Source organism: Saccostrea echinata, unplaced genomic scaffold (assembly GCF_033153115.1).
Source record: "Saccostrea echinata isolate AGI-Se365-2 ecotype Australia unplaced genomic scaffold, CSIRO_AGI_Sech_v1 ptg000025l, whole genome shotgun sequence".
Lineage (NCBI taxonomy): Eukaryota > Metazoa > Mollusca > Bivalvia > Ostreida > Ostreidae > Saccostrea > Saccostrea echinata.
Window position 1 is genome coordinate 15,983,457 of NW_026889774.1, and position 17,492 is coordinate 16,000,948.

Here is a 17,492-nt window from a genome sequence, read left to right on the forward strand (position 1 = left end):
AACACATTTTACTTTTTCTACCTGGTCCAAAACAGACTGCAGCATTTCACAAGCCATGGCTGGTTCCATTGATTTAGCAGAACCTTCCCAATTTTTCTTACAGTTATGCTTTCTTGGTGTTACATTTTTCTCTTTAGTTGCACTGCAGATATGACATTTCTTACTCTTCAGTGCATAACCAACACGTTTTCCTGTTTTCTGCCTTATTAGAGTGGCATGACCTGAAAGACATTTTCAGTTATTTTTAGAAAGTACCTTCAGGTGTACAGAAATTATAAATTGTTACTCTTATCAGTAAAAGAATAATGTCAAAACACATCTCACCAATAAGACTATTATAAGACCTGCCAGTGCCTCTTTTTTGCTATGCTCCATCGAAACTTACAACAATGCCATCCTCTTGAGAATCAGTTCTACAAGAAATAAACAAACCATAAAAATGATGGACATAGCCACTAAAACTTAAGATAGCATGTGCAACAAGTGGTCAATCACAAAGAGAGCTCTACATTCTAAAGTGCATGAATAGTGGAAATTCTGATAAATTATTGTGTGTAATTTCCTGTATTCCTATGCAGTGCTACCAAAATTCTGAGATAATCGCAGACTATATATAATATAGTACCAAGAAACATTTACATTTTTCAAATATTTTTCATAAGATACTTTGCAAATTAAAAAAGGTTCATTTTCTCTTGAGCTACTATGGATGAGTATGAATATCTCCGTAATACCGTACCTGACATCTAAACTATAGTACAAACTGTTTTGCTTCAAAAATGATAGTTGAATGAAAGAAATTTTTGGAAAGTCGGGCATATAAATAAATAAAGGACTTCATAAAATATGCCAGAATGAAGGGTCATAGTTTATGTTCTCATAAATTCTCTCATACCATCAGTACATACACTAGACAAAATTGCTAATGCACCACTTATTATTCTTATTTGTGAATTGATCATTTTCCTGATTGGTACTAGTATATAAAATATGCCATCTTTTCCAAAACAGTTGGATTGACAAATGTCTTGGTGTCATGTCAAGACCCTTAAAGGACCTTCTTGTCTGAAAACCAATTTCCCGACGTGCACTGCGCACCGTTTTTGCCAAGATATGAAGTTGGTGATTACCGATGGTGGTCCATGACGTTGCAAAGGGAGCAGTCTCCCACTTAAAAATCAAATGATATACCCTGATTGACTACCATATCGCTTAGTAGTCACCCAGTGCCTTGGTGTCCCTACCAAATCCACCCAACTTCCGGTTGCCCCAATTTTGTGGAATAATCTTGATATTATTGTGTGGTGCTCACTTAATGCCGTCAATATCTACTATAAACATTTTCATGATCGTTAATTCATTTTCAACAATTTTTCATCAGAGAAATTCATAATCATTTAATTCTTTTAATTTTTTACAAATTTCTTCAAAGGAACCCCCTGCAGACATCATACTGGCTGCCTTAGCACGCTCTTCTAGAGACAAACGCCGCATACGGTGTAACTTTTTTTCTGAGTTTTTAATTCGTACAAACATAAAGAACACAACCACAAAGAAAAAATTAGAAATTAATTCCACCAAAAAAGTATAAATGTGATTTTAATTTTTTCTATGAAGTGGTTATGCTTCAGTAAACATTGTTGTTATTTATCAGTTAAAGCATCAAAATGTCTCATTTTATACTAAAGTAACATAATTATATATCAAAAACATCATAAACAAGTTTTGAAAAGAAAAATGTTAATTTATTTAGGTGGTGCATTAGCAATTTTGTCTAGTGTATATCAATTCTGTGTGTTTCTAAATGAATTATCAAAGTTTATACTTACAAAGCTACTTCAGTTGCCAGATTTCTTAAACATGATGCAGTTGCCATTCTCTCAAGCTTCTCTCCAACTTCCCTTTTTCTCTCTTTTAAGTTTTTATGACATATTCCAGGAATATTCAGCATTGCCATAAGAGTGTTAACATGGCTTTCGCCACACCCTCCATTGACCATACCTATGTTGCACATAAAATATATATGTATTAGACTATCAAACCATAAATACAATATGAAATTGGATAGAAATATTTGATGTAATAGCAAATCTAAATGATCCACTTTTGTCTATTGTATTATTGAACTTAATGATGCAATATTGGAAGTTTTAAACGACAAATTATTATGTTATTTTACACTGGCCATCTTACCTGCTGCTAGTTTTGTATTGGCATTCCATGCCAGCCCACCCTTTTCTGTCCGATGACGGCTTCCTGTGGCAAGGTCGTTTACTAGCTGACAGCTTTCACACTTAATTTCCAGGACCTGGGAAAGTCCAAACTTTTGTTCGTTTATGCAGTCATGTAAATGTAGGGGGGACTGGCAAAGCTGACAGGCCCTTAACCCATCTGCAAGAACACTCAATTCCACAATATGTCTACCCACTCGCCAATCATAGCTTTTACTGTTGTCTATAGAGGGATATCGATCATCACACACGCTCACTTCTTCCTCTAAACCAAAATAATCATGATCTAAGTGCACGAATTGTTCACATTCAGTGTGATCAACGTAATTCCGGTCACCTTCCGAGTGAATCGGTGGTAAAGGTTCACCCCTGTTCTTGGCTAAGCGCACTGACAAACCTTTTTTTTAAGTCAAGTACTTTTTTGCTATGTCCTCGCTTGATAAATTGTCCGTTTTTTTTATGCAGCAGATGTTCGTTTTTGGCGGATATTGTAAATGCATAACCGGACTTTAACTACTGCTAACTTATGTTAAAAACAATAACAGCATAAATATTCTGGAATATTTCGTCGTGATGCTGATGATGTCATATGACAATCGAAACACCTTAAGCAAAAAAGATTTGGCCAAAACTTCAGTGTCATTTTGACCATTTTACATGGCATATTTTGACCCTTCGTGGGCTTAGCTCTTTAGTGTAATATATTAAAAAGTTATTTTAATTCAAAAATGTTAATTTTGCTAAGTGATAACATCCTCATGTATCTACATTGCTTTTTGGAAAAACAAGGGAATTCGGGGAAATTTTGAGAGTATTCAAATCTTGGTTTTGAAGAAAATTTTCATCTCCAGACATGATAAACATGATAAATAATTTAGATTTTATGTACAATTAGTCTCATACTATTGTTGATCACTTTATTTCATCCAGTGAAAGTTGTTTTCCAACATTCATTGACATGTTCTTAAATATCATTTTTCTTTTTTGTTGGTGTTGTTCCTGCTGGCATTGATCATGTGTTGATAATGTAACAATCTCGTTCTATTAGAAGCCATTTTATAATGACTTCAAATTTCGATTTGTCAAAACATCTCCCATATAATTGTTAACAACTGCACTGATAATTTACCGGTACACAGCCTACAGTTCATAGCCATTGGCATTGCAAGCTTTACTTGATAGTTGGAAATGACATGTGTGAACTAATTACAAACCAAATCCGGATACTGGGTGATTTTCGGGTTGTTCAGCAAAAATCAAGTGAAAAGCATGTCATAAAAAATAATCGGGTTATGGGTTGAAAAACTGGTTGTGATGCTACGAAATTTGAGTTGGCAACTATGACCCCCAGGGATCATGATTTGAACAAAAGACTTGTATCTACACTACCTGAGGATGCTTCCTTAAAAATATGATTAATCAATACTTTGCTATTCTTGAAAAGAAGATTTTAACAGATTTTTTCCTATTTATTTCCTTGTAAAATTTATCCCCCATAGTGGCCACAAAAGCTACCACCAAGTGTCATGATTGAATTTGAACAAACCTACGTATACACTATCTGTGGATGCTACGTACCATATACATATGATTAATGACACCTTTTTCTTGAGTAGAGAAGATATTGAAAAGTTATTCGAATAGGTGATATCACCTATTCGAATGAGTGATATCACCTATTCGAATAGGTGATATCACCTATTTGATTTGAATTGGTGATATCACCTATTCGAATAGGTGTTATCACCTATTCGAATAGGTGATATCACTTATTCCTTTTGAATAGGTGATATCACTTATTCGAATAGGTGATATCTATGAGGCGCCGTTTTGGTATTTACTGCCAAAAAGTGATATCACCTATTTGAATAAGTGATATCACCTATTCGAATAGGTGATATCACCTATTTGATTTGAATAGGTGATATCACCTATTCGAATAAGTGATATCACCTATTCAAAATGATTAAGTGATATCACCTATTCGAATAAGTGATATCACCTATTCGAATAGGTGATATCACCTATTTGATTTGAATAGGTGATATCACCTATTCAAATAAGTGATATCACCTATTCAAAAGGAATAAGTGATATCACCTATTTGAATGGGTGATATCACCTATTCGAATTGGTGATATCACCTATTCGAATAAGTGATATCACCTATTCGAATAGGTGATATCACCAATTCAAATCCAATAGGTGATATCACCTATTCGAATAGGTGATATCACCTATTCGAATAGGTGATATCACTTATTCGAATAGGTGATATCACCTATTCAGAAGCTGAATAGGTGATATCACTTATTCGAATAGGTGATATCACCAAATGAATAGGTGATATCACCTATTTGAATAGGTGATATCACTTTTTGGCAGTAAATACCAAAACGGCGCCTCATAGATATCACCTATTCAAATCAAATAGGTGATATCACCTATTCGAATAGGTGATATCACTTATTCGAATAGGTGATATCACTTTTTCGAATAGGTGATATCACACATTCGAATAGGTGATATCACCTATTCAAATTATTTATGAAATAACAACTGCTCCCAAGACTAAAGCCTTTAGGTTAATTCTCATTTACTTTCACTTTCGTTTTATAACTTACCATTCTTGCAGATAATGGATAAAAGCTTCGCATTTAGTTTTAAGCACCCCAGTAGAATTTGTAGTTTGTTTTGCTCACAAATTATATTTATTACACTTATCTATCATGTATACTATAGGAAAATTCAAAGGGTCTGTAAGTCTCGCTGACTTTCACTTTCGTTTTATAACTTCCGGGTACCTGAACATTCTTGGAGACAATGGATTTTAAGTTGTAAGCATCGCAGTGGAAATATTAAACTTGTAGTTTGTTTTGATTCCCGCTTGTTGCAAAGAAGAGGAGAAAATGGATTGAAAGATGCAGGTAAATAGCGTTTAATTGCTTTATTTTTTCATTACATAACGTAAACACAAGCTATTCCGAGGGGGCCAAGATTAGCCAACATACTTAAGCATAAAGGGAAAATTAAATCGTTTTTATGCTAAAATCGTCTGTATTCAAAAGCTACGATTGGTTTCATAAATTTAAAGCATTGATTTAGCTTACAATGGTATAATTTGGAGTATTGGACAGGTATACATGAGATTGGGATGTTGAATGCAATGTCATTGAAAGCAAATAAAAAAAAAAATAGATGTACCCAAATGCATCGACCATGGGAATACAAAGTTGAATACCACGTCGATAACATATGATCCTTGTAGAAAACATATTCTATTTTTTTTAATTTAATTACTACAATAAATAAAAATGGTCAGCTCATTCTGTAGGCTACCCTGTCTATTCAGAAATAAAAATGGTCACACACACTCAAAAAATAATCATTTTTTATTCTACAAAGAAGAAGGCATTTTTTCATTTACACATACAAACTGTATTAAATGCCAAGTTTCATGACCCCCCCCCCCCCTTTCCAATACTCCTACAATTATAAGACAGACTTTTTTTTCTCGAAATAGGCATTTTTCTCCATTTGTCATTATATATTACAGGGCTGCACAAGGTACTGAAAAAGGGACAGTGCTTTGAGTGAATGTGTTATCCATGTATCAGAAAATGAAGCAGATCCCCCAGTTATTATACTCATGAAGAGTGTGACAACTTCCAACTTCCAAGTTGGTAATGATGGAACTCCATTTAAATCAGGTACAAGTTAAAGTTTAGGCCGCACAATTCTTTATTACAATATTCAAAACTTAATAATTCAGGATCAAGTTCAGTTAGTTCACACAAGCTCACATTCCATGGTTACTTACAGCACCATTATGCTAGATAAATTTATTATACACTTTCATGTTAAATAGTCAAATTTGATTGGTTTAAAAAACATTTGTTAACAAGTACTATTACATGTACCATACTGCATGCCAAACATTACATCCCAATGGTTGAAAATGCATGACTACGGGTAACAGTATATACAGTAATAAAAAATGTTAACTGTGCAGAATGTTTGCACGTTCATTTCACCTTGATGTTTTCTTTAAAATGCATTCTATAACAAGAAAAATATTACCTGTTTATTTTGGGTGATGTGAAATTCTTACTCCTTAAAAACCATTGCTGACTGAGGGGAGGTCAGCGATGGTTTTTGTATTATAACAATTTCCTGTTATCCTACTAAACATGTAATATTTTTATGTTATATGTACTTCTATTTGTAAATGTTAATGACTGTGAAAAACATAAATATTTATTAATTAGTAAAATCAATTTAATACACTATAAATACACAAAAGGACAAATTTGTACATAATTCTATGTGATTAAGTTAATTACTTTATATAAAGGATGTAAATGGGCATATCATTGTTAATATTCAAGAAAGTGTTCACTGTTTTTCTTGTAGATGCTTCTTTCCATCTGATGTTTTCCAGGTTTTTGTGAAAAGTTTTCTTAAAAGTGGCACCATTCAACTACAAATACTATGCCAGTGGAACTGTGATATCAATCAACTGCTTATGACACTGATAATTGGCAGAGAAATTATTTTTTTTTATTTGGGACAAGCAATCTGTTTCAAACATTTTACACCTGCAAATTGGTACATGTACTTCATGAAATGCTTGAAGGATGCCAAAGGCTACTGAAATTCCAAGTCAGATGAAATTCAAAAGGATTGATACAAATGTCATTTGAAGTTTTCTATTCTTAGTGATGAGCGTTTTTCAGGATGCCCTCTGATATCATGGGTACAACTGGTCACTGTCCTTTGTTAGTTACACATGCAGACAACTTATTAAGGCAGTGATATAAGTAGCTCGAAGTGATGCTTTCTTGTTTTCCTCAGATTTATAACCTGGATTGATCTCTGATGCAGTAATTTAAAGCCATGTCTTTTCACTGTCACAAAGTACTGAAATAAAAATAATTTTGATTAAAATATTTTTTTAAATTCACATCATTAAATTTTTAAGCTACAGAAATTCAAATTAATTACCTATTAGTAAATAGAAATCTTTAATTGATTAGCAAGCCTTTGCATTGTCAGATCCTTTTCTGAAAGGGCCATTTACCTTTAACAATGTCAGGAAAGGTGAGGCAACTGGCTGGTCTTCCTGCTGGAAGTGTGTGTTAACTCTGTAATCTTTTTAAACAAAACCATCCAGTGATGTCCTAAGATTGCCAGATGAGCAGACATATACCTGTATTTAAGAAAGATTCTGTAACATGACATAGAATTTTTGCACAGCTTGACGCACAACTGATGGTAACTTAGGTGCCTGCAAAATAATAAATCTGGCACATATTTATTTATTTGATACAGACCAGAACAAAATTTGTCCTTTTACAGAACAAATTATTTTCATTATAAAGAAAAGAGAAATGCATATGTACTGTGTTAATACTTATAACCAGTACATGTATTATTGGATATTTTCACCCCATTCTAATTTTTAAAATATTCACTCTTTCACCCTTGAAAACAATTTTGCCCTTTTAAAATTTGATCAGACACATTTGTGTCTAAAAGATAAATGCTGCCTTCTTCGAATTTGTCCAATTTTAAATTCACCTACTTGTAAGGAGGACAGAATGAGAAAAATAAAACTTAATTGGGGTGAAAAATTTCCAGAACAAAGTACCATTACTTGCCAGCCTGTTGTACTATAACTCCTCCAGCCTTACAATATTCTATAATCATTGCTTTCATGCGATACCCCCCAGTGGATTGATGGTCTCTTTTCCAAATTATATGCACTTTCTAAAAAGAATGAATTTGTCTATATTTATAAAATTTAGTATTACAATTTAATAAAGACAGTAAAACAATGTTAACAACATTTATATGCAAATGAACCTCTGTACAAATCACTTATAAATGATTGACAACTTGTATGGAATATATCAAATACCCTTAATTTTGACATTTGGAAACTCAGCGTTGAGGCCAAACAAAAAAAAATATGTGTGGTTCAGGTTACACCTCCCAAAAAAATGGGTAGGTAGGTAGGGATTTTTTTTTTTTTTTTTAACAAAATGATTTTCTAAATTTTTCTAAATAATACCTATTTCTTTTCGTTAGCATAAGTGAACTATTCTTGCATAATCAGTGCAATCAAATAAATGTTTTCTCAAGTTATCTTCCCCCCAACTCCAAAAAACATTACCTGGCCAGCTGTCTGTGTGCTTTCAAGCGAGAAGTGATTTCCTATCCTGACTTCACACCTTTGTGTGCATTAAATAATAAAGGGGCTAATCAGCATGCACTTGTTATAAACCAGCTGTAAACAGAGCAACTAACTGAATCTTGCCACTCTTGGGCATAATTATTTAATTTTGGCAACCAAAAAACAAACAAACAAAAACCATGGCCCTGGAAAAAGGTATACTGCCGCGCCATGCTAGCTTGCTTTAGATTTAACACCATCAAACACTTGCACTACGTGTTGAAATGATTTTTGCATGGAGGCTGCCATTGTTGGAACTAACACTAATACTGAAGTGGATGACGGAAATCACGGAAAACTCCAGAAAATAAATATGAAAATTGCCGAAAAAAAGTTTAGGGTCGGGGATCTAAAATAGGGATGGTCAGGTAACGGGAACCACACATATTTTTTTATTTGGCCTAATAATATTCCATACATGATTGAGCTGTCACCTGATGAACCTTTAATTCTTTTCTATTTTTGATATGCTTTATATGTATAGGAATTATAAGAGTAAATGTATGTCCAAAAACTTATTTTGTGACATCAATTTCATACCTGTATTTGAGTTGCCTTTTTGAGGATATACCGGGTAGATTATTCAAAGTCGATGTACATGTAGTCTTAGATGCTGCAGTCTCTTGTACTTGCTATAAAATAAATCTTAATTGTGTAAGATGAAAGAATATTTCAAACACTGCATGAAACAGACCAAAACTTTAACCAAAATATCCTCTATAACATGCTCTGTTGCAACCACTATTGAAATAACGACCACTATTGAAATAATTATTTCAATAGTGGTTGAGAGTGCATTTCAAAACTAAACATAGGTTGTAACCACTATTGAAATAACGTTCACTATTGAAATCATTATTTCAATAGTGGTTGAAAGTGCATTTCAAAACCAACAAGAGGCCCATGGGCCACATCGCTCACCTGAGCACATTGGCTAGGCAAAAGCACAAAAGCACAAATCAGTTCAGTATTGAAAAGGTTACCGGGGGGGGGGGGGGGGGGAGGGGGGGATACCTGATGATGCTTCCATGTCAATATAACAAATGGCTTTGTTGTACTTGAGTAAATTTTGAAAAATTTTTCCCATATAATCCTTTGTAAAAATTTGATCCCCCATTGTGGCTCCTCCCTATCCCAGAGGTCAATATTTGAAAATTTGAATCTACACTACCTGAGGATGCTTCCATTTCAATATGACTAAACATAGCTTTTCTGTTCTTGAGAAGAAATATTTTTTCTGCATGTTCTTATGTAAAACTTTCAATCCCCCATTGGGCCCCACCCTACCCCAGGGGTCATCATTTGAACGAATTTGAATTTACACTATCTGAGGATGCTTCCATATCAAAATGACTAAACATGATTTTCAGTTCTTGAGAAGAGGATATTTTCCTATATGTTCCTATGTAAAATTTTCGACCCCCCATTGTGGCCCATCCCTATCCCCGGGGGGTCATCATTTTAACAAACTTGAATTTACACTACCTGAGGATGCTTCCATATCAAAATGACTAATCATGGCTTTACAGTTCTTCATCAGAAGATATTTACCTATATATTTCTATTTAAGACTTTGATCCTCCATTGTGGCCCCGCCCTACCCCAGGGGGTCATGATTTGAACAATCTTGAATTTACACAACCTGAGGATACTTCCAAATAAATATGATCAATCAGGGCTTTGCTGTTCCTGAGAAGAAGATTTTTAAAATTTTTCCTATATATTTCTATGTAAAACTTTGATCCTCCATTGTGGCCCCGCCCTACACCAAGGGGTCATGATTTGAACAAATTTGAATTTTTACAACCTGAGGATGCTTCCACATAAATATGACCAATCAAGGCTTTGCTGTTCCTGAGAAGAAGATTTTTTAAAGATTTTTCCTATATATTTCTATGTAAAACTTTGATCCTCCATTGTGGCCCCGCCCTACCCTCGGGGGTCATGATTTGAACAAATTTGAATTTTTACTACCTGAGGATGCTTCCATATAAATATGACTAATCAGGGCTTTGCTGTTCTTGAGAAGAAGATTTTTTAAAGATTTTTCCTATACATTTCTATGTAAAACTTTGATCCTCCATTGTGGCCCTGCCCTACCCTCGGGGGTCATGATTTGAACAAACTTGAATCTTCACTACTTGAGGATGCTTCCATATAAATATGACTCATCATGGCTTTGCTGTTCTTGAGAAGAAGATTTTTAAAGGTTTTTCCTATTTATTTCTATGTAAAACTTTGATCCTCAATTGTGGCCCCGCCCTACCCCCAGGTGTCATGATTTGAACAAACTTGAATCTACACTACCTGAGGATGCTTTCATATAAATATGACCAATTAGGGCTTTGCTGTTCCTGAGAAGAAGATTTTTAAAGATTTTTCCTATATATTTCTATGTAAAACTTTGATCCTCCATTGTGGCCCCGCCCTACCCCCAGGGGTCATGATTTGAACAAATTTGAATTTTTACTACCTGAGCATGCTTCTATATAAATATGACTCATCATGGCTTTGCTGTTCTTGAGAAGAAGATTTTTAAAGGTTTTTCCTATATATTTCTATGTAAAACTTTGATCCTCCATTGTGGCCCCACCCTACCCCCGGGGGTCATGATTTGAACAAACTTGAATCTACACTACCTGAGAATGCTTCCACATGAGTTTCATCTTCCCTGGCTCTGTTGTTCTTGACAAGAAGATTTTTAAAAGATGCTATTAATTTTTCACTAATTCTTTATTATCTCCCCTTGAAAGAGGGCATGGCCCTTCATTTGAACAAACCTGAATCCCCTTCACCCAAGGATACTTTGTGGCAAGTTTGGTTGAAATCGGCTCAGTGGTTCTTGAGAAGAAGATGAAAATGTGAAAAGTTTACGACAACAACGACGCCGACGACGCCGACGCACAACGGACAAATTTTGATCAGAAAAGCTCACTTGAGCCTTTGGCTCAGGTGAGCTAAAAACTGGTTGCAACCACTATTGAAATAACGTTGAATATTGAAATAATTATTTCAATAGTGGTTGAAAATGCCTCTCAAAACCAAACACAGGTTGCAACCACTTTTGAAATACAATGTAACGTTCACTATTGAAACAATGATTTCAATAGAGGTTTTGAATGCTTTTTAAAGCTTTAACCAGGTTGCAACCACTATTGAAATAATGTTCACTTTTAAAATAAAGACTTCAATAGTGATTGAAATAATGATTTCAATAGTGATTGAAATAATGATTTCAACAGTGAGTGATATAATAATTTTATGGCTGATGACAATGATTTCAATACCAAAACCATATTGCAAGCCTTACTGAAATGACCCCACTAATGAAAGAAAAATATAAGGATGGCTTGTTCATTACATTTTCCAACATAATAAATTAATTTATTGAGTTTAAATTATGATGTGTAAATTAATGTTTTCCTTTCTTTTCTAGAAATTACCATTAATAATTATTGAAATAATTATTTCAATAGTGAACATTACTTCAATAGTGGTTACAACCTGTGTTTAGTTTTGATATGCACTCTCAACCACTATTGAAATATTTATTTCAATAGTGGTCGTTATTTCAATAGTGGTTGCAACAATGCTCTCTAAACTGAAGAATATGGTCATATAATTGCAGTCATATGAATTTTGTTCAATGATAAATGCAGAGAGAGTTATCAGAATATATAAAGAAAGTCTTATTGTTGGAAAATAAGCAGGTCCAGTAAATCTCTTAATTTAGCTATATAGCTTGAAATATATATACATGTATATATATATATATATATATATATATATATATATATATATATATATATATATATATATATATAAATAACTTTATTAAGCTATTCAAAATAGCTTGATTTAGCTCTTTATATGCAGTTTTTCACAAAAATTATTTTGGTAAGAAATAGACAAAAAGTCGCAAGTATTTGACTATTTATATATGTGCTATGGGTTATCGAAACAACAAGCAAAATCAAAGATAGCTCCAACTTTGCAACTTTTAAGCAAAAGATAAATTTCTATTATTTGAGTAACTGTCCACTACCTTGTGTGCATTGAGGCATGTATAAGTTTGATTGCTTCTCATTGTACTGAATTATTACCAATCAATTATCTTGTTGATCATAATTGGCCTTCTTTATAATTTCATTGAAGAAGTAACTTATCAATTGCATATGTAGCCCAAAAACTTTTAGAACTTTGAGCAAAGTCTCTTTTGTTTCTATTTTCCTAATTATCTCCCCTTGTTTGAGGGTCACAACCCTAGTTTTAGTATAAATGGAAGCCCTTGGCCCAAGGATACCCTGTGACAAATTTGACAATAATTGGCCAAAGGGTTCTTTAGTTATGGCCCATATTCTAAAAAGTTTAGCAGCACACCGCACAAATGGCCATAGCATTAGCTCTTTGGGCCTTTGGCTCAGAAGAGCTAAAAATGAACCTCTTACATTGATTTTTGGTCAATATTTTGTACAGTTTTTTGATGAACAATGTACAGTATTTTTAACCCAAATTCTAGTATTTTGAGGACTGCTGTACAGTATTTGGGCCTAAAAATTATCACATGTATGCAAGGAGATTTTAATAAGTGAGTTTTAAATGCATCAATTTCAGATGAGTTCAAGGTTGAGCATCATCACTGCACCAATGTGCGACTTTTTGTGCATGCTGAGAAAAGTACACATTTAAGAAAAAGTGTGATAAAATAGCTAAATTAAGCTATTCTGAATAGCTTAATAAAGCTATATAGCTAAATCATAAGATTGTACTGGACCTGATAAGTGCTTGAATTCAAACATTGAATACTTAAAAAACTAGACCCACTGACATGCAACAGCTAAATTTCTGTTGATAAATGAAGCGTATTCTGAACAAATTATTTATCCAAAACAAAGGTGATACTGTCACATGATGACATTGGTAGCCATCTGTCACTTACACTACTCCTCCTTAATCAGCTGGTAATAACATCATTATCCTCGAATTCAGGAAAAATCTGTTAATAAATTAGTTGGAATGATGATAACAAAACTATTCTAATCAGATACAAATGTATTATATAAGACTTCTATTTCACCCAAGAATACACAAGAAACAGGTGACATTCTCTGACTTGTTTACCTGTACTTCGATTGAAATCCTCCTCCTACTTGCTCGCACCGAAGCTTTTATGACTCTCAATTTATCCATCGTAAGTCGGAGAACCCTTCGGCTTTGTACAACTCCTTAACCTTTCCTTGTACGCTTTGTGTAAACCATAAACAATAAAACATGCATAACCCAATACAAATCTCCATGTGTGAGGTACACGGAAGTTAATATTATCGAAAAATCTCGCGAGTCACGTGACGAGACTTACAGACCCTAATGCAGCCGGAATTTGCTTGGTTCCAATGAAAATCTTGAGGAAGGGAGCATTCATTATTTATTGTTGTAAGAAATGCAAATAGGTGATATCACCTATTCGAATTGGTGATATCACCTATTCAAATTGAATAGGTGATATCACTTATTCGAATAGGTGATATCACCTATTCGAATAGGTGATATCACCTATTGAATTTGAATGAGTGATATCACTTATTCGAATAGGTGATATCACCTATTCGTATAGGTGATATCACTTATTCTAATAGGTGATATCACTTTTTGGCAGTAAATACCAAAACGGCGCCTCATAAGTTTCATCTTTTCTGGCCAAGTGGTTCTTGAGAAGATTTTTAAATGACTCCATATGATTTTTACTTTTTCTTTATTATTTCCCCCTTGAAAGAGGAAGTGGCCCTTCATTTGAACAAACTTAAATCCCTTCTTCCAAGGATACTCTGTGCAAGTTTGGCCCAGTGGTTCTGGAGAAGAACGGCTGAAGAAGATGAAATTGTAAAAAGTTTACGACAATGACAGACAACGGGCAAATTTCGATCAGAAAAACTCATTGTGCCCTCGGCTTAGCTGAGCTAATAAATTGCATTGCTGAAAAAATATACCTTGATCATTTCTTCATCCATCTTGTTATCATGTGACATGTTAGGCATTCGGCAATCCTCGGATGATTCCCTTTGTCTTCCAAACTTCCGCCAGAGGGGAATACCTAATTGAAGACCTACAGGTAATCGAAACCTACGGAAGACCTAGGGAAGACCTACAAAAATATGGGCTATATACAGCAAAACTGATGTGATATTCTGATTAATCATGTCTTAAATATATTAAATACACAAAAAAGTTCTATAAAAAGAAGTTTTAAAGTGTATTTTTCAAGCTCGATATGGGGAACTATTTCTTCTCTCAGACGACCTACACAAGAACGATAACTCGCGTAAATAACACATCAGCTGTTCACCAAAACATATCAGAAAAATGTAAATAAATCAATAGTTAAATGAATAAAAATAGAATCATTGAAGATACTTAAAAATAAATACATCAAAGATGAAATAATAAAAGGGAATATTCAATTAGATATTATTTTATTTTGTAAAAATATAAATAAATGAAATAAAATAAGTGAATACATGCATGTTACTTGTTTAATTATAAAAAGAATTTGTATACTTTGTATGTAATTAACAAACAGAATAATTTCTTGCTGCTATCCATAAATTCATTGTTTGATACTGTATATTTTAAACTGTCGTGTTAATTCATATTTCATAGAATTCCACTTGAAAGTCTTATTATATTCATATTTCAGCTAATATTTATTTTTCAATTTATATCTTTGCTATGTTGACTGTAAATTAACTTCATCAGAGCAAGTGAGTATGTTGATAATTGCAATCAAAACACGGATATATCCCCAGGGTGTGTATATAACACGTCAGTGTTGAAGCCTTTAGTTCAGAGTGATAACTTACTTTACATGATTTATGACAAATCCACAGTGTACATATCAATATTTCTGACTAGAATATTTAATATTTATTTAATATTCATCCCATAAAACATATTACATGTTTGAAGAATTGCAATATTAATTAAATATTGACTACAATAGATATAATATGACAGTATACATGTGAAATAATTATTTTTATATATAAATCTCATCAAAATTCATATTCCAGCTTATATCTTTATTATAAACATGATTGAAAAACTCAAAAAATATCATTTGGATTTTTTTATTTGTATATTCCCCTTTACCGATATTACAAACATGTGTTGTTGTTGTTTACAAGTCAACCAGAGTTACCGTTCTTGCGATAGGTCGTCAGCGAGAAGAAATAGTTCCACATACCGAGCTTGAAAAATACACTTTAAAACTTCTTTTTATAAAACTTTTTTGTGTATTTTTATATTTAAGACATCCTAATCAGCCAGAGTTCGTTTGTACCAAACTCTCTGTGTGCAGAGACGCAGAGGACTATGGGTAGTATGCTTTGTCCTCATCAAACGAATTGGCCGAAGAGTGCCGAATGGGCATTTAACCTGGTTCCCTATCCCTAGTGTGCTTCGTGTACGCCACTATGGAACGCCACAGCCGTCTTAAGGTTGTGTTCTATGTAATAAAGATATTAATGGTCACGAATGAAAGGCACATAATTATGGCATGTCAAACGTTGCAATATTCGATCTTTTCCATTTGTATTGTTGTCTGACGTCATGGCGTCAGACAGTACTAAGATTTAGCCAAGGCTTGTTGGTCAAGTCGTTCAATAGATTTCTTGTGATAACTTGATTTTGGAAACTTCGTACTATCTTAACTATCAATTGGAGAGCATAAGGAGTAAAGGAAACATGCTAAACACCCAAACAAGCCATAGCATTGGAGCTGATGTCATTATTATCACATTATACATTACAGGTTACATAACATTTGACCATTCTCCGAATGCATCATTCATGTGCAGCAAAACAGAAGGAATGAAGCTGGTCAGGCCAACACTGCCGATTATCTTTATCGGATTTACTAATGGATGTTTATTTTCAATGCACACTAAGCCTCTCTTCCTTTAGCATTTTTATAAATATACACATATTCATAACTTGCAAACGTTTGGTTTATTCATAGTAAAAAAAAAATCGAAGTGAAGAATAGATGTTGAATATTCCTTTGCTTAAATGCAAAGATGTTAGCTCATTTGTAGCACGTCTATTTTTTTGTTTTAAATAAAACATTTCTTAATTATCAAAATTGTTCACCAATTGATGTTTAGATTTTTATGTATTGTAGTTTTTTCTTTCAAAAGCACTAGATATAATTTTGAACCCATAATCAGGCTCGTTGGAAGAAATTTCCGACATTTTCAATTTAGGGTGGGCACTATCAAGAAAAAATTCCTTATAGAGCATAAAAAAGTTATCGAAAGCTAATATTTACATGATTTAGGGGACACAAGCATAAAATAGCTAGGTATAAATCGGCAAAATTATTGGGGGCCCGGCCCTTAACATTCCCCCTTTCCGGTTCCTACAGTACGTCCATGAAAAAAAGAAATTACAATAAATTCAAAATAGAATAAATTCATGTCCACGTTTTATTTTATGTTGATGCCTCTGAATTGAACTTTTCTTGTTTCTTAGCAAAATAATTCATTTCATGTTGATTAGACTGAATTAAGCTTTTCTTGATTCTTCGCATAAAATAAATTTGCTCAAGTAAGACAAGCTTTTTTAGGAAAGCTAATACTTGTATACTTTTCCATTTGGATTGTATAACATTTATTTGCATTCTATATTTTCCATTTGTATTGTAAAAAAAAATCATTTGCATTGTATAGTTTTTTTATTTGTATTCTATATTTTCCATTTGCATTGTATAATTTTATATTTGTATTGTGAAATTTCTTATTTGTATTTGATAATTTCTCATTTGTATTGTATCCGAGCATTGTTTATTTACATGTATTTCGTTACGAAGGATTTCATTGGTCAAGTTTTAAAATTTTTTTGTAGTATAGGCCTAGTGATTTTTCGGCTGAAGTGGGTTCCTCTATTTGCGTGGATGCTAAGGGACGGTCATTATTTTCTTAAGGGGGGGGGGGGGGGTTGTTGAATCAGATCATTTATTTTCGTGCTCTTGC

The 17,492-nt window shown here is 33.4% G+C and overlaps 1 protein-coding gene and 2 long non-coding RNA genes across 5 annotated transcripts in view; 1 reads left to right on the forward strand and 2 right to left on the reverse strand.

Annotated features, from left to right (window-relative positions):
• Positions 1-15,799, reverse strand: part of LOC133192080 (uncharacterized) — a 239,734-nt gene extending 223,935 nt beyond the window's left edge. Inside the window, exons 1-6 of one of the 3 annotated variants that reach the window (XM_061327932.1) lie at positions 15,707-15,799; positions 14,454-14,608; positions 2,194-2,496; positions 1,830-2,001; positions 325-413; positions 22-221 (exon numbers count right to left, since the gene is read on the reverse strand). In XM_061327932.1, the coding sequence (XP_061183916.1) occupies positions 22-69 (48 nt within the window). In that variant the 5' untranslated portion in view covers positions 70-221; positions 325-413; positions 1,830-2,001; ... (1 more) ...; positions 14,454-14,608; positions 15,707-15,799. Of the gene's footprint in view, positions 1-21; positions 222-324; positions 414-1,825; positions 2,002-2,193; positions 2,776-14,453; positions 14,609-15,706 lie in introns of those variants that run through there. The other 2 variants (XM_061327933.1, XM_061327930.1) reach the window with 2 other exon arrangements.
• Positions 4,985-7,676, forward strand: LOC133192657 (uncharacterized). Its single transcript, XR_009721850.1, has 3 exons — positions 4,985-5,158; positions 5,788-5,941; positions 6,645-7,676. It is a non-coding gene; the product is annotated as an uncharacterized LOC133192657 (long non-coding RNA).
• LOC133192656 (uncharacterized) lies at positions 6,591-13,555 on the reverse strand. Its single transcript, XR_009721849.1, has 5 exons — positions 13,406-13,555; positions 9,007-9,098; positions 7,882-8,000; positions 7,312-7,440; positions 6,591-7,151 (listed from the first exon to the last, which is right to left on the reverse strand). It is a non-coding gene; the product is annotated as an uncharacterized LOC133192656 (long non-coding RNA).
• Positions 15,800-17,492: the final 1,693 nt, after the last annotated feature.